This window comes from Balaenoptera ricei, unplaced genomic scaffold (genome assembly GCF_028023285.1).
Source record: "Balaenoptera ricei isolate mBalRic1 unplaced genomic scaffold, mBalRic1.hap2 scaffold_623, whole genome shotgun sequence".
NCBI classification, from domain to species: domain Eukaryota; kingdom Metazoa; phylum Chordata; class Mammalia; order Artiodactyla; family Balaenopteridae; genus Balaenoptera; species Balaenoptera ricei.
Genome location: NW_026777809.1, coordinates 14,539 through 33,187, shown reverse-complemented (window position 1 = coordinate 33,187; position 18,649 = coordinate 14,539). Strand labels below are relative to the sequence as shown.

Sequence of the window (18,649 nt, the reverse complement as noted above, 5' to 3'; positions counted from 1 at the left end):
TTATATAAGTATGAATCAAGATATTTGTTTCATACTTTGTGTGAAGGTTATATACGAAGGCATCTTCTATGCTCCTGCAATTGTAACCGCTTGTCAGCCATGGTGAGCTCTTTCAGATTGTCTCCTGTATCCTCCTTACGGGCCCCCGCCCATTTGTGTGAACACTTCCTTACTTTCTGGGGCTACAAGAATCTGCAGTATAATCATGGGTATTCTCTTCTCCGGTCCTAGAATTAGCCATGCCTCAGATGAGTTGTGGATCCTTTTCTGGAGAATAGTATTAGCAACCAAAAAAGTGGGTATTAGGATATTAATGCTGGTGTCCTGTCTACTGGGGGCATTGCCTCTAGGCCCTATAAGCTAACAGACCTTAGAAATATATCTGTGTGCACTACCCCATGTATACACACACACGTCTGCAACTATCTCTGTATCTCACCTTCGGACCTGTGTTAAGGTAAATGTGAGAGCATTCTTATGTCTCGGATCCTAGTGCAACATCACATGAGTAAATCCAGCCTTTCCCCCTTGCTTGTCTGTTACTTTCCATCCAACAGTGAGAAGCCTGGCTCCACCGATGCCATCCAGCTACTAACTGTTCAATTCCACAGGCACAGTAGTAACACAATTCTTAGCCTGACTCCTGATGGAAATACCGTTATCCACCAGGCTCTAGTGCTTATGTGCAGTGGCTTAGAACTTAGCCTTCAGACTCCACTCATTTCCAAAGTCACTTAGTTCACAACCTATTTTCCCACCTTCTTCAGACATGTTAATTCATAGATTCACTATAATATTAGGTATCATCTATACAGTGTGCATCGTTCCATCCTTGAGTCTCTGACTTATAAATGAAATTTATGTTCATATTCAATAAGGTTCACTCTTTCTGCTATTACTTTATATATTTTGATAAGTTCATAGTGCAATGTTTCCACCACTGCAATTACATAGAGAAGAATTTCACGATCCTTAAATATTGTCCATTTTTCATTTATCAAAGACCTTCTCCCACATGCCTGCTAAATGCTCATCTGCTTGCTTTATATATAGACTTGCCTTTTCCCAAAGGCCAAATAGGTGAAATTGAATGTTTTCAGGTCGAATTTTTAATTAGCAATATGCATTTAGGATTCCCTCATGTCCTTTCATGGTATAATAGTTTAATATTTCAATTGCTGAATACAATTCCACAGCATGGATACATCACGCATTGTTTATCTACTAATTTATGGAAGAACGTGTTTGTTGCTTCCACTTTATCTCAATACTAAATGAATATACTACAATAATTCATGGGCAGTCTATGATGGAGCTATAAGTTTCAAGTCAGTTAGGTAAATGTTAGGAGCATGACTTCTGGCATCTTATATTAAGCTCTGCCTAGGTGTGTAAGTGGTTGCCCTGAGGAAGGGCTCTGATGTGGAGACCACTCAGCTGTCCCAGTCCTCTTGCTGAAAGGAAGTCAGAGCCCAAGCAATGTCCACACGAGGTGGAAACAAGGCCCAGCCCTCAGACCTGGCTGAGCTCCCAGCCTACAGTCAGGGTTACCCTCCCTTACACGTGAGTGTGCATCACGGGAGCAGATCCTGCAGCTGAACGTGAGCTTCTCACAGTGACCCTGCATGGAGTAGGGTGGGCTATTCCTCCAGGCCCTCCCAAAGCACGGACGGTGAACAAAATATAGAGCTGCTGTTACTGTAAACTGTCAAGGGTGGTGGCAGGGTTTTGTGCGTCAGTCAACACCTCGAACATTGTTATTCATTTCCGCGTGCGATCCTATTTCACCATTTCATATGTGGTAACTATGTGGCACAGCTGGACTGGATGAGGGGACAAAGATCACACTGTAAGTGGAGATGCTATGACACAGTGCAGATCCAAGTCCAGAGCCAAGGTCCTCCTCCCCATGATACAGGAGGACCTAAGAGCTCAGGCAGGAATCGTGGGCTGTTCCAGGTAGGAAGACACACCTGTGTGAATAGAGAGGTAACACCATCTGATTCACACTTTAGCAGGACCACGCTGACACTGGTGAGGTAGTTAGTTAGGAGACATTGGGGCACTATTACACCTTGACCACACTCGACCTCAAGGCATCCATTTCTTCTTTAATCTTGTAGTAATTTTTATTCCATTCAGAAGGCTATGTCAGGATTAATATTCTTATTCTTTGTTATTCTCTGAGCATTTGTCTCTCTCCAAGATTTAAATTTGTCGCTGTCTTAGTTCTATAGTTATCTGATATATTGGTGAGATTTTGATAATGTGCCACTTGTTCCATTTTGATGTTGTTTTAAGAACATTAAATAAGAAGCATTTTCTCAGCTTCTCATCTCTCTACATCTCCAAGACGATTATCAGCTCTATTGTAACACCCAGAAACTGGAAACAATTCCAATATCACACATCAGCTTAATAAATAAGCCAATCATGCTATGATCATTCTTCAAATGCAACCTGTTATTAAAAGCAAGCATTCTTGGTACACACAAAAGCATGATAGTATTCACAACTATTTGTGCTGAGTAAAATAAGCCATAACAATAAAAATACATATAATACGATCGCACTTTTATAAATTCTAGAAAATGAAAAGTAACCTGAAGTAACAAGGGAAGATCAATGTTTATGTGGGGACAGGATGGAAGACAAGGAGGGACAGGAAGGAGAAAACCCAGAAACTACTGAAAATAATGAGAGGAATTGATCTGTTCTCTCCTGATAATGCTGATGCCTACGTCAGTATTTATCAGAGTGCTCATTCTGAGTTTGTGCGCTCTATTATATGTCAATCACCTCATTAAAGTAATTACAAACAAAGAAATGCATGACTTGGGAGGGAAGGAGTGAAAGAAAGATACTGAAACATAAGACACTCTTGAAAATACTTCTCAGGAACCCTGACCCTCTCCATATATTTTAGGTAAACAGTACAAGAGAGCAAAGTCATAATGATCCCATTACAGGAAGGGGATCTGCAAACCTCACCCGGCAAGTCCAACTCTGTCCTGGAATAGGTTCAAGGGAGCAGCCTGGCCCAGAGCAGAGGGGCAGATGCTGGATCTAACGATCACCCCATGTTTATCCTTGGACACTCCACAAACACTCTATACCTCTGGGTGTAGTTTACACCTCTAATATGAGGGAAACAATGACAGCTACATCACAGGGTGTGTGTGCATATGTAAAATGACATATGGGTCCTAAATGTTTACTCTGGAAAAATCACATAATGAAAGTTATATTTCCCAAATGCTATCAACACCACAAAATCCGAGACTCTCACACCTGCTCTGAGACCCTGCCCTTTCTGTGGACATTCAATGACATAGCCTCTTATATACTAGAAGGTCATGCAAATAGGGTCCTTCCTCTGCTGACATAAAGCAGCCCCAGCCCTGACCCTGCAGCTCTGGGAGAGCAGCTCCAGCCCGGGATTCCCAGGTGCTCCCATTCGGGGTTCAGGACAGAACACTCACCATGGAGTTTGGGCTGAGCTGGGTTGTCCTTGTTGCTATTTTACAAGGTAATTCATGGAGAGCAAGAGATACTGAGGATGTGAATGGATATGAGTGAGGGAATCAGTGGATGTGTGACAGTCTCCTGACAACAATGTCTCTGTGTTTGCAGGTGTCCAGTGTGAGGTGCAGCTGGTGGAGTTTGGAGGAGGCTTGGTGCAGCCAGGGGGGTCTCTGAGACTCTCTTGTGCAGCGTCTGGATTCACCTTCAGTAGCTATTAAATGAACTCGGTCCGCCAGGCTCCAGGGAAGGGTCTGGACAGGGTCTCAGTTATTATTACTAGTGGTGGTAGCACATACTATGCAGACTCTGTGAAGGGCCGATTCACCATCTCCAGAGACAACTCCAAGAACACACTTTATCTGCAAATGAACAGCCTGAGGTCTGAGGACACGGCCGTGTATTACTGTGCAAAAGATACACAGTGAGGGCAAGTCAGTGTGAGCCCAGACACAAATCTCTTTGCAGCGAGACAGGAGGGGGGATGCAGGGTGCACTCAGGACATACAACTGTGTGTTTCAGCCCCGGGAGCAGGTGCAGATGGTAGTTAAGGGCTGCTTTCCTGTCAGGGTCTGGGATTTCCTCTCCATATAGCAGTTTTCCCTGGGGAACCTCTCTGTACTCATCCATGGTTCTTTACGTACACATTCAGTCTCTGAATTAGAAAGACTTTTCGAAAATGTATGTCTCAGAAATAACTAAATTTCCTTGTCAATTGCATTATTATGAACTTCATCAAATCTTTAACCGTGGTCATTTTTAAGTCTTTTGTCATTTACAGACAGTTCTGGGTGTACTGTGATGCTTTTGCAAATATGTTCCTATAAAATGCTTTCATCTTCAACGAATTCATGGAAAACACTCTGACAAGTACAGGTTTCTGGTAACTGACTGTACTGCTGAACTGAATGAATAAGCATTTTCAGAACTCTAATGAAAAACTGATGAACTCATAAAAGTGCTAACAAAAGATCAAGATGAAAAAAAATTAATTACATGGGACTGAGTCAACTGATGAGGACTGAATATAACTTTTGTGACTTTCTGTTTCAATTAAAAAAAAAATCCCACAAGGACTCAGAGGTAAAGAATATACACATCAATTTTGACTGCAAAGTAAAGGAGCTGTTACAGTGGAGGATTACTGGACTGAAGGTCAATATTATGACATAGCATGAATGTGTTTTGTGTTTCGTAATTTTAATCATTGTTGCTTTTGTTGTGGTCATCCATTTACAATGCTTGGTGTCAGTCTATTTATCTCTTGTAAAAATAAAATACAGTGTGTGTGTGTGGAAAAAAAAAAAGAAAGACTTTTCGAAATAGGGCAGGAAAATGTCATATATGACAGGCAGAGACTCAAAGTTAGATATTCAGGTTTTCCCTTGTCTAAATCTTGTCTAAATTGACCCGTTTCAAAACTATCCCAGTGGATGTATATAGAGTTGAACATATTCTTCCTTCCTCGTTATGATATCTCAGCCCTGCCCTACTGGTAGACCAGATGTCCCTGCCAGGATGGTGGCTCTTGACTTGCCTGCTAACCTCTTGCATGAGAAATGTAAATGAGCTGAGCAGCACCAGATCCTCACTGGGTTACTGGGAATGATGCCAGTTACAGGAAACATGTGTAGGGGTGTTTCTACATGTGCTCCTTGCTTCCAGGTCCAATAGAATCCCTATACGCTTAGATAATACTTGCATCCTCTTCTACTGTGCAGTTTATTTTATGTAAAATATTCATTGCAAAGCTATTACCATTAGACACATATGTAGTCGGTAGGGAAAGTTTATAGTCAGGTGGATAATAACATGAATATTCAGAAGCTGCTGAAAAGAAATCTATTCTCCTTTCTTCACCACAGCATCGTAGGTGAACGCTAAAACGCAGGAAAGTCACACAGGTTCTCATTCCACGAAGAGTCCTGCAGCCTCACAGGCAGGCCCACCTCTGTCCAGGAACCTTTGCAGGGGCGACCAGGTCCAGGATGGAGAAGCCCAGGCCTCGAAAGGAGGTCTCACTGTGCCCTGTTGTGTGTTCTTCAGCACATCACCTGCCAATTCCAGGCTGCAGTTTAGCTTCACATCTGTAAGATTCAAGTAATCCGACACCTACATCACATGCTTGGTGTGCATATGTAGAAACAAAATAATAAAAGAGGCCCTGAGTGTTGGGCCTCAGGGTAGCCCACCCCAAAATATGCCTCAAAATGACTTAAGACAGAGCCAGTGCAGAGGGACATTCTGACCTTCCTCCCTGTCACCCTGAAGCAAGAAATAAACCTCCTACGTGAAAGGTGCTCTCCCTGTACCTGGAGGTGGAAGTGAAATGGTCCTTAACCCCATGCCATCTGCCTGCCGTTTATCTGTGCCAAAAATTTAGCCTAAGAGTAAGTTTAATCAGAGAAGTGAGAAAATCTAGACAGAAACGAAAACTGTCCAACAAAACGAAATAATAATAGTTTAGTCATTAAGCAAATCAAGAACCTTTAGTTCCGCCTTCAGGGCTATAGACAATATTCTTGTCCATGTCCCTTGAGCTGTCTTGTAGATACTGAAACTCCTACCAGAAGGAAAGAGTTAACTGCATGATGACCAGACTGTAGCCATGACATAAGCTGCCACAATTCCAAGAAGTGGCCTCAAAGAAATGGGAACAAAGCGACCCTTGAACTGAAGATTAACTCTACTTAAAACAATCAACATGAGGCTGATCACACCACCACATGACCAATTTCAAGACGACTGTCAGAGTTGACTCTGCTGTTTCTGTCTGTAGCCCCCTCCTTCCGCCTATAAAAGCCCTTTCCCACAGATTCTCAGTGGGGGATGGCCTTTGGAGAGAAGTCTGTCCCCCACCCCCGGTTGCAGGCAGCCAAAATAAAGCAAACTTTCCTTTCTACCAACTTTGCCTCTTTATTGGCTTTTCAGCACCGAGCAACTGGACCTTGCTTTCCATTACACAGGGACACTCTTATCACCAGGGACGGGGAATTCAGGCCTGGAAGTCTCTATGAACAAACCTTGTTCCTTCTTTAATGACTATGCCAGCCCAAACTCTGCTTAGGTTCTTCACTAATTGCACACCAAAAGCATACATTTCCTCCTTCTACCAATTCCTCACAAATAATGGATCTTGGCCTAAAAATATAAACGCTGCCTGCTTTGGTCACTTCTGGGTCCATTTCTATGGCACGTCTATGCCTGTGCTTACAATTATTTTCTTTTCTCCTGCAAATCTGTCTTTGTTAGTTTTATTATCAGTCCAGCCTCAGGAACTCAAGAGGGGCAGAGGAGGAGATTTCCCTCCTGACAAATCCAAGTTGTCTTCTCTTCAGCCTCACTCTGTAGAACCTCTTAGGAAACTCAGTCCTCACGGGCCACTTTCAGACTCCTGACATCACCTTGCCAGTTGTGTTCTTCTGGCATCTCTTCGTTGCATTTCCATCTCACCCTTCAATATTTTTCCAAATCGCTGTGACATTTCAGTGTCCATTGTCTGGATATACACAGTTTATTAGTCATTCCCTAGGATAGGTCATCTTGGTCCTTTCCAAATTTTGGCAAATATGAATAAAGCTAAGTAAGCATCGTGTGCAGGGTTTTCTCTGGACTAAAGCCTTATTGTCTTTCAGGTACATACAAAAGAGCACTATTGCTGCAACACAGATAAGAGTATGTTTAGTTTTGCAAGAAGCCACCAGAAGAGCTCCCAGGGTGCATCCCGTTTTGCATCCCCACCTGCAGTGAATGGACTCCCTGCCGCTCCACATCCTCCTAGTGTTTAAGGTTCTCAGAGTCCTGACTTGTTACACTCTTGTAAGTTTTCAGGGATATGTCCTTGTTCTGATTGGCATTTCCCTGTGATAAATGTTCTCCCATAGCCTTATTTGCAAACTCTTTCTCTTTTTGGTCAGGTGTCTGTTAAGGATTTTAGCCCATTTTTTAATAGTTTTATTTCTTTCTTATTGTTGAGTTTAAGACTTCTTGGCACATATTAGATAACAATCAGATATAGTAGATATTTCTTTTGCAAATATTTTCTGCCAATCTCTAGCTTGCCTTTGGGTAAATTTTAAATGTATTTTTATGCTTCTCAATTATTACTTGTTGTGTTTCTATTACAATGAAAAGTGGAGTTAAACATTCACTTCCTAAGCCATGGGAACTTTATGTGGGAACATGTCACAGTACACTCAAAGGCCTCTTTCAGATACTACAAGGATGGAATGGGTAAACAAAGGGGAGACTTCTTCAGAGATGCTCTTCTGGAAAAACAGAAATGTGCCAACATACCCTCCTTCCTGTCTTGCTGATGAGAACTGTGCCGCGTGTCCTCAGAGACACAAATCCTTGAGGAGAGAGTGAGATTTCATCAGCTAGAATGACAGTTTACTAACAATACATTTTAGCCGTGATGGATCTGAGTTTATGAATGATTGTTACTTGAATGATTCAATGGATTTAGCAATGGTTGAAAACAAAATCAATACCTTGAATTATTATTATTAATTTTAATTTATGTTGCCCCAGAGAAGACTTTGACAATTACAATTTCAGTAACACAGTTCAATAATTTTGACTTATACCTCTTAAAATTTAGATTCCACGTTGTTTCATAATAAATGTTTCATCTACATCCCTCACATTTGAAACTGGATTCCAAGTGGACCTAGAAGATGAAATGTGAGGACAGCGAATCTCTCTACATTCAGTAACATCTAAGGCAATAAATCTAATATCACAGGAGGACACTGCTGATTTCCAAGTATAGTTCCTGCTTCTTCTTTGCTCAGTGATTCTAAGAAAGATACAAAATGACCTAAACCATTTGGTCTCAATGTTCCTGAAGTCCACACCTCATTCTGAGCTTGTACTCTCAAGATTTTATGAGGGAAATCACAGAGACTATCAGAAGCACCTGTCCACGTGGTCACCATGAAGCCCACCACCGTCAATCCTTCTCCCTCCGATCACAATGGTCAGACCCTCTTGATGTGACCATCACTGGTAACCTGCAAAGCAATATGACTTAAATCTCACCACTTCTTTTTACCATCACCCATTGGTCATCTCTAATGGGTATTCTCTCCAGCATTATAATATGATCTAGTCTCCAGACATAATGGCCTGCAATTATCTCCACAAAGGAAAAATATCTTCTTTTTACTCCTGGTGACCTAACACATTTTTCCTAGGGTTAAATAGACCCTAACAACACATCCGCAACCACTGAAATGTAAAGAAACCTGTTATATATCCTTCTATGTTAACATGAATTTGGATGGATCTGCTCAAATCCACCAGCTCAAGAAGGGGTGGTCAGATGCTGGGGCATCTGCATAAATGCAGGCCCTTCTTCCACGTGGTGAAATATAGGCTTACCTGGTTCTAGGTTTTAGATGCCATCCCTTCCACTCCCCTATCACACAGCATATCAGCTCGATTTTTAGGTCCTGACAACAGGGTCCAGACTTGTCCTGTGATTCTTGTCCATATTACTTTGATTGTCTCTCCTATTATCGACATTCAATCAGGAAGATTCTTTAGTATTTTATTTACTCTGCAAATAGTATTGGAAAAGCTAGAAGAAGTATACTACTCTGTTCATGAAATAGTATGGAGTAAATATCTTCTCATAGACAGCAGCCTCGACATCAGTCAGTGTACAGGTGAGATCACTGGGCTGAGGGAGAGCTGACAGGTGTCACCTCTCAGGGCAGGAGTGGAGCCAGTGCTACATGTACAAGGGTGTCCGTCAGAGATGGGGACTCACATTGGTCTTTCTTTTTCCCAGGAGTGATAACATCACTGAAGACACTGATGACAACATTCAACACCCGTGGCACATCCACTATAAATTTCAGACATACCATTACCACCGTGATCCCCGATTTACATCCTTGCAGACTGAAATGTAGATGGTGAGGCCACATCCTCAGTGCCCACAGTGAGATGGATGGAGCTGTGCTCTGCTCTCCAGCACCACTTACTTATGTGACCTCAGGCACAGTTCCAGGACTCACTGACCCAGGGACTCGGGAAAGCTGCTCTCAGGTGGACTTTTCAAAGGAAACTGCTTGCTGAGGTGGGGGCTTTCCTCTGACCATGACACCCTCATACTCTGAAAGCCATTCACTGTGAAGGTTTACTTCCAAGAATCATGCGTGTTCTCTAACCCATTGCGGTGGGAACTGTGTTCCCTGAGCTCCAATGTCACTGGCAGTGACAGAGTTAGAAAGGAACACTTCTAGAAGGAGTGAGTCTGTGCACTGTGACCAGGTCACCTGCCCAGCATATTGGAGTCCTGAGGAGCTTCCCGTAGCTGTCTGTTCTTAGTCCTTGGTAGCCATGGGGATTCCTCAATGTCCACCCTTAAGGAAGGAGCCCTGAAGCTCACGGTGTTCGTGCAGACACTCAGTTGTGCACAGGAAAAAGGCAGGGCAGGCTACTGGCCAGGTCAGCAGTGCTAGGAACCATGACCATCTCAGCAAGGATGACTGTCTTGCCCACAAAATACGCTGTGTGTTTAGTTGTTATGAATAAATCCACCTCCAGAGCAACTCTTGATCATATTTAAACTGTTTCAGGTGAAGAAATGTTCACCCTAGTTAAGGGAAACACGAAGTCCGTTGTGAATTATGATTAACATTAAATTTTACCTAACTTTGTCTGAATTCAATGTGATTATTACATGTATGATTTCTCTCAAATACTTGCATATCCAGGAAATAAACATGAGATAATGCAGAAAGGGCAAAAAATACTAGTTTGTTTCAGACAACTTGGAGGACCCTGAATGTTTGATGGGTATTTATGTGAAATATATACACCCATGGGATTAAAGTCTATTCCCCAAATCTTCCATTAATCCTAGACAGCATCAGATTTCCTGACTAGCCCTTCAGCATCATTTCATTCCTGGGCAAAGAGTCCCCCAGGCTTCAGGAGGGGGACCCCAGGTGGGGGCTGAGTTCTCTGAGGGCACAGTCAGCACCCTGCTCACAGGGGGAGCCCCAGGTACAGGGACCTCCCTTCACTACTTGATGCTTTTTATAAAAAGGTCCCTCCTATATGCAAATATCCCCTTAGACCACAAGGTAAAAACAAAGTACCAGTTCACTTAAATACGGGTTTCTCCTCATGCTTGAAGACATTTTCTGGGCTTGATGAATCTCATCTGCAAGAAGATGAATCCACTGTGGTTCTTCCTCTTTCTGGTGTCAGCTCCCAGAGGTGAGTGTCTCAGGGATTCAGCCATGAACACACGGGGAAGCTGCATCTGAGCCCATGAGTCACCGTGGTTCTCTCTGTCCACAGGTGTCCTGACCCAGGGGCAGCTGCAGGAGTCGGGACCCAGCCTGGTGAAGCCCTCCCAGACCCTCTCCCTCACCTGCACTGTCTCCGGATTCTCATTAACCAGTTATGATGTAGGCTGGGTCCGACAGGCTCCAGGAAAGGGGCTGGAGTATGTTGGTGTGATCGATTATGATGGAAGCGCATATTATAACCCAACTCTGAAGTCCCGGCTCAGCATCACCAGGGACACCTCCAAGAGCCAAGTCTATTTATCACTGAGCAGCCTGACAACTGAAGACACCGCCGTGTATTACTGTGCGAAAGACACAGTGAGGGGAAGTCAGTGTGAGGCCAGACAAAAACCTCCCTGCATGGAGGCCCGTAACCACCAGGGGGCGCTCAGGACCCAACAAGTACAGGGCTGAGGCCTGCAGCAGGTGCAGAGAGGGGCTGGGAGGCAATTCTTGTTAGAACCTCTGCTTTCCTCTTCCTGCCCAGGAGCTCCACCAGAGACCCTGTTCTGTATCCTAATGTTTCATTGTTGCGGATTATGTTGTGTCTAGAAAATTTTGTGTGCATGTACATATTTGCTTAATTTTATTTATATTATTCTTGTGTATATATATTTATTCATATGCACACACACATATAATATTCAAGAATTAAGGTTGTTTTTCATTTCTTTACTTATCTTTTTCTCAACGGAGCTCTAAACAACCCTGCGGCTCACCATAAGGTTCACTTTGAGCCTGAAGTTCGTGAAACTTCTAAATATCCTGAGAATGCACATGAGAATTTTAAACAGTATTAATTGTTGTTCTGTTTTTGTACGTGTGGAAGGAAGAGACACACCCTCCTGCATTCAGCAACCTGCACAAACAGTTTGAATTCTGCAGCAGGCAGTGTTATAGACTCAGATGCCAGAGTGCTCCAATACTGCACTTACAATGATCCTCACTATTCAGATTCCATTATCTGCAAATTCACCTACTTCTAGCTGTCATGAGCACCCCAAAGTAAACACTGTCATTTTGTGCTCATTCACGGACAGTAACAATGTGGCCCGTTGTTTGAATCACCCAACACACACACACACACATTCCCAGCTGAGGTCAGTCAAGCTGATGCTCTCTTTTCTTGTTTCAACTCCCGTCATGTAATTGAGCATTTTCTGGGGTCAAATTAGTGCCATGCTTTTCATATTTCTGGGATTCTTGGTGATTGTTTAAGGTAGTCACAGGCATAGGGTTGAAGAACAGTCTAGTGTCCCTACGCACCAATGGCTGTGACTGGACTTAGGAAAAATATACATGAGAGATCAGCTTCATTCAGGCATGAGTTATATGGCGATGGGTGGTGAAAATCATACTCATGTTTCCAATATAAATCTCATCCAAAACCAAAAGACAAAACTCACTGCTGCATATGGAATGCAGCCTTGGAAGCTTGGCTTAATTCCAAATACAGCAGGGCAAGTGGGGGCTTATAGACAAGAAGAGGGTGGGGTGGACTGGACTGGAAATAATTAACAGAAGAAATAGAGGCTAAGGGGATTCTGGTTACTTAGCCTCACAAGGATTCTTTCTGAAGGGAGACCAGGGTGATCAGATACCATGTGGGTGATAGGAGGTTTGATGGATTTGATCAAATACTGAGGGCGATCAGAGTTCAAGGGTGGGAGATTTTCATTATTCTCACTTAACAGGGGTCTTGACAAAACCTGGCCATGCAAATATAAACACAGAAGCCCACAGGTCAAGACTAGCTGAGAAGAGCATTACAAGGAGCCTGTTGGCTAAGGGGTGGTCAAGGGTCTTTGTCTCACTTAAGAAGGGTAATAATGAACATACAAGTAAACCAGGGATGCACACAGACACACAGAGAAAAGACCATCTGAGGATTCAGTGAGAAGAGGTCCATCTGCAAGAAAAGGAGAAACGCCTGAGAAGGACCCAAACCTCCTGACACCGTGACCTTAGACTTCTAGCCTCCAGGCCTGAGAGGAATACTTTTCTGTAGTTTAATCCACCCATCTGTTATTCTGTAATGGCCACACTAGCCTACTAATACACCTATAATATAGACGCAGATAGACATATATGGAAATGTAAGTATCGTATTGGAAAACAAATATCACCCATTCTTCAGAGGTGACATGAAGCTGTGTCCACCCTGGATCTCAGCCAGCACCCTCCTCCAGAGCCCTAGACAAGGACCAGCCGTGACCATCTTTATATGGAAACATGCTTCCTACCTGCACATCAAACCCCGGCTCAAGGGGAAAACACAGCACCTGTGCTACTCAGAGTCAGGGTTCTCATCTTCACTGATGTAACTCTCTGAAAGTCAAAGCATTAATCAAAGTGAACATGAAAACCTTCTGGTCATTCCTCCTCTTGCTGGCATCTCTGAGCTGTGAGCATCTCCTGGGTCTGAGGAAGGTGGAATTAGGGGGTGACATCTGCGAAGTGGGTGTCTCATGGTTTCTCCTTCCCCCGGTGTCCTGTCCCAGGTGCTGGTGCAGGAATCGGGCCCAGGATTATTGAACACCCCCTCCCTCACCTGCTCAGTCTCTGGATTCTCCATCACAAACAGTGCTGACTGCTGGGACTGGATCCCTCAGCCCCCAGGGAAAGGGCTGGGGTGACTGGGGTGCTTTGGTTCTGGGAATAGCACAGCCTACAACCTGTCTCTCCAAACATGACTCTCCACCTCCAGACAAACCTCACAATTTCAGTTTTCCCTGCAGCTCAGCTCCGTGATGCCCTAGGACACAGCCCTGTGTTACTGTCCCAGGAGGCTCAGTGAGAAGTCAGGGTGAGTCCAGACACGACCCTCCCTGCAGGGGCCGTTCCAACCACCAGGGGGCCATCAGGGTCATCAGGACACAAGAGGACCAATTTCAGGTCAGGTGCAGAGGATGGCATGGAGGGGTTTTCTCTCAGAAGCTGTGGTTTCTCCGCTGGATCATTGCCGCCCCTGGAAGCCTCATCCACAATGACTCCAGGGAACTTTCTTGTCTCTAAACTGGAGACTTTTTTCATGGAGTCAGGCTTGTCTGTCTTTCTCCATCTATCTTTGGACGAGCCGCACAGAATTATCTCTTCATGAGACCTTTATTTGAAGATTAGGTCACTACTTTCTGTTATTAGTTGTCAAGTTTTTAATCGTTTAATGACATAAATAATTTTTGCTGTTGAACTTTACATCTGCTTTCCACCCTCAGATGGATTTCCAATTCCTCTCATCCTGAAAATCTCCCCAGTCCTGTTTGATGCAATGCCTTTCACTTGAATAGTAGGAGTCATGTTTATATTCAGAAATTAATGTCCATATAGCACTGCAGTCATTCTCTCCCCAGAAGACATTTTGAAATGTCGGGACACAGGTTGGGCTGTAACATATGTGCTGTGTTGCCTGTACCTTGTTATCTAGTGTTGAGATTGATAATAGATAATTAGGTAAAAGGGAACAGAAACAGGTATATGCTAATCATATGGAAAATAACCATAAAAACTGACTACATAACCCATTTTTAGGGAGTGGTAAAGGCTCAAATGTGTAAAGATGATACAAGCACCCGTTTGAAGTTATTTGCATCAACATAAATATTGAAACAATTTTTGTAAATACTTTTCAAGCTCACTCCTCAATCCCATGGTGAGTGTCTGCTTTTCTCTCTAAGAAATCGACGAATATATTCCAATTGGCTGCCATTGGCGTTCCTTGCAGCAAGCGGAGGAAGGGCCTTTCACTCTACATCATCCCCAATATTTGAAATTCTTATGATTTTGTGCTTTAACTGTTGTAATAAGTGAGCAGCAGTATCTCATCATCGTGTTATTTTATATTTCCTTAATGAAGAATGCTCTTAAAACCTTTTATCTCTACTTTGTGGAAGTGTCTTCAGATCACTGGCACAGTGTTCATTATTTTCATTTTTTGTTGCTGTGGTTGAGCTGTGAATTAGCTGTATATTCATGATACAAGTCCTTTATAAATATGATATTAGACAGCACGTTCTCCAAGTCTGTGCTTTAATTCCCTTATCAGTGAAGGTATTGTTGCTATTGCTGCTGTTGTTTTCAGGACAGAATTTTTAATGGATACAGAAAAATTACAAATTTATTTTATGAATGATGTTTGGGATATTATACCTAAAAATTCATCATGAAACACAAGGACACCCATAATTTCTGCCACGTCCCTATGCCAGGCCACATTCAGGGATGGAGGGTTAAGTCCACCTTCTTGAAGGGAGGATGACCGTTATGAGTTACCTGAAGTTATTCCTTAAGGGAGATTTATCCTCCCTTCCCTGTCAGATAGATTTATTCAATCTCTTTATATAAGTATGAATCAAGATATTTGTTTCATACTTTGTGTGAAGGTTATATACGAAGGCATCTTCTATGCTCCTGCAATTGTAACCGCTTGTCAGCCATGGTGAGCTCTTTCAGATTGTCTCCTGTATCCTCCTTACGGGCCCCCGCCCATTTGTGTGAACACTTCCTTACTTTCTGGGGCTACAAGAATCTGCAGTATAATCATGGGTATTCTCTTCTCCGGTCCTAGAATTAGCCATGCCTCAGATGAGTTGTGGATCCTTTTCTGGAGAATAGTATTAGCAACCAAAAAAGTGGGTATTAGGATATTAATGCTGGTGTCCTGTCTACTGGGGGCATTGCCTCTAGGCCCTATAAGCTAACAGACCTTAGAAATATATCTGTGTGCACTACCCCATGTATACACACACACGTCTGCAACTATCTCTGTATCTCACCTTCGGACCTGTGTTAAGGTAAATGTGAGAGCATTCTTATGTCTCGGATCCTAGTGCAACATCACATGAGTAAATCCAGCCTTTCCCCCTTGCTTGTCTGTTACTTTCCATCCAACAGTGAGAAGCCTGGCTCCACCGATGCCATCCAGCTACTAACTGTTCAATTCCACAGGCACAGTAGTAACACAATTCTTAGCCTGACTCCTGATGGAAATACCGTTATCCACCAGGCTCTAGTGCTTATGTGCAGTGGCTTAGAACTTAGCCTTCAGACTCCACTCATTTCCAAAGTCACTTAGTTCACAACCTATTTTCCCACCTTCTTCAGACATGTTAATTCATAGATTCACTATAATATTAGGTATCATCTATACAGTGTGCATCGTTCCATCCTTGAGTCTCTGACTTATAAATGAAATTTATGTTCATATTCAATAAGGTTCACTCTTTCTGCTATTACTTTATATATTTTGATAAGTTCATAGTGCAATGTTTCCACCACTGCAATTACATAGAGAAGAATTTCACGATCCTTAAATATTGTCCATTTTTCATTTATCAAAGACCTTCTCCCACATGCCTGCTAAATGCTCATCTGCTTGCTTTATATATAGACTTGCCTTTTCCCAAAGGCCAAATAGGTGAAATTGAATGTTTTCAGGTCGAATTTTTAATTAGCAATATGCATTTAGGATTCCCTCATGTCCTTTCATGGTATAATAGTTTAATATTTCAATTGCTGAATACAATTCCACAGCATGGATACATCACGCATTGTTTATCTACTAATTTATGGAAGAACGTGTTTGTTGCTTCCACTTTATCTCAATACTAAATGAATATACTACAATAATTCATGGGCAGTCTATGATGGAGCTATAAGTTTCAAGTCAGTTAGGTAAATGTTAGGAGCATGACTTCTGGCATCTTATATTAAGCTCTGCCTAGGTGTGTAAGTGGTTGCCCTGAGGAAGGGCTCTGATGTGGAGACCACTCAGCTGTCCCAGTCCTCTTGCTGAAAGGAAGTCAGAGCCCAAGCAATGTCCACACGAGGTGGAAACAAGGCCCAGCCCTCAGACCTGGCTGAGCTCCCAGCCTACAGTCAGGGTTACCCTCCCTTACACGTGAGTGTGCATCACGGGAGCAGATCCTGCAGCTGAACGTGAGCTTCTCACAGTGACCCTGCATGGAGTAGGGTGGGCTATTCCTCCAGGCCCTCCCAAAGCACGGACGGTGAACAAAATATAGAGCTGCTGTTACTGTAAACTGTCAAGGGTGGTGGCAGGGTTTTGTGCGTCAGTCAACACCTCGAACATTGTTATTCATTTCCGCGTGCGATCCTATTTCACCATTTCATATGTGGTAACTATGTGGCACAGCTGGACTGGATGAGGGGACAAAGATCACACTGTAAGTGGAGATGCTATGACACAGTGCAGATCCAAGTCCAGAGCCAAGGTCCTCCTCCCCATGATACAGGAGGACCTAAGAGCTCAGGCAGGAATCGTGGGCTGTTCCAGGTAGGAAGACACACCTGTGTGAATAGAGAGGTAACACCATCTGATTCACACTTTAGCAGGACCACGCTGACACTGGTGAGGTAGTTAGTTAGGAGACATTGGGGCACTATTACACCTTGACCACACTCGACCTCAAGGCATCCATTTCTTCTTTAATCTTGTAGTAATTTTTATTCCATTCAGAAGGCTATGTCAGGATTAATATTCTTATTCTTTGTTATTCTCTGAGCATTTGTCTCTCTCCAAGATTTAAATTTGTCGCTGTCTTAGTTCTATAGTTATCTGATATATTGGTGAGATTTTGATAATGTGCCACTTGTTCCATTTTGATGTTGTTTTAAGAACATTAAATAAGAAGCATTTTCTCAGCTTCTCATCTCTCTACATCTCCAAGACGATTATCAGCTCTATTGTAACACCCAGAAACTGGAAACAATTCCAATATCACACATCAGCTTAATAAATAAGCCAATCATGCTATGATCATTCTTCAAATGCAACCTGTTATTAAAAGCAAGCATTCTTGGTACACACAAAAGCATGATAGTATTCACAACTATTTGTGCTGAGTAAAATAAGCCATAACAATAAAAATACATATAATACGATCGCACTTTTATAAATTCTAGAAAATGAAAAGTAACCTGAAGTAACAAGGGAAGATCAATGTTTATGTGGGGACAGGATGGAAGACAAGGAGGGACAGGAAGGAGAAAACCCAGAAACTACTGAAAATAATGAGAGGAATTGATCTGTTCTCTCCTGATAATGCTGATGCCTACGTCAGTATTTATCAGAGTGCTCATTCTGAGTTTGTGCGCTCTATTATATGTCAATCACCTCATTAAAGTAATTACAAACAAAGAAATGCATGACTTGGGAGGGAAGGAGTGAAAGAAAGATACTGAAACATAAGACACTCTTGAAAATACTTCTCAGGAACCCTGACCCTCTCCATATATTTTAGGTAAACAGTACAAGAGAGCAAAGTCATAATGATCCCATTACAGGAAGGGGATCTGCAAACCTCACCCGGCAAGTCCAACTCTGTCCTGGAATAGGTTCAAGGGAGCAGCCTGGCCCAGAGCAGAGGGGCAGATGCTGGATCTAACGATCACCCCATGTTTATCCTTGGACACTCCACAAACACTCTATACCTCTGGGTGTAGTTTACACCTCTAATATGAGGGAAACAATGACAGCTACATCACAGGGTGTGTGTGCATATGTAAAATGACATATGGGTCCTAAATGTTTACTCTGGAAAAATCACATAATGAAAGTTATATTTCCCAAATGCTATCAACACCACAAAATCCGAGACTCTCACACCTGCTCTGAGACCCTGCCCTTTCTGTGGACATTCAATGACATAGCCTCTTATATACTAGAAGGTCATGCAAATAGGGTCCTTCCTCTGCTGACATAAAGCAGCCCCAGCCCTGACCCTGCAGCTCTGGGAGAGCAGCTCCAGCCCGGGATTCCCAGGTGCTCCCATTCGGGGTTCAGGACAGAACACTCACC

The 18,649-nt window shown here is 43.0% G+C and overlaps 2 gene segments (V, D, J or C); both read left to right on the top strand.

The window, feature by feature from the left end:
- The first annotated feature begins 3,483 nt into the window (after positions 1-3,483).
- Positions 3,484-3,950, top strand: LOC132358911 (immunoglobulin heavy variable 3-23-like). The segment is given in 2 exon segments: positions 3,484-3,529; positions 3,634-3,950. Coding segments are annotated over 2 exon segments (363 nt in total).
- A 6,733-nt stretch (positions 3,951-10,683) lies between these two features.
- On the top strand, positions 10,684-13,469 carry LOC132358913 (immunoglobulin heavy variable 4-39-like). The segment is given in 3 exon segments: positions 10,684-10,759; positions 10,844-11,151; positions 13,335-13,469. Coding segments are annotated over 3 exon segments (510 nt in total).
- The last annotated feature ends 5,180 nt before the right edge of the window (positions 13,470-18,649 follow it).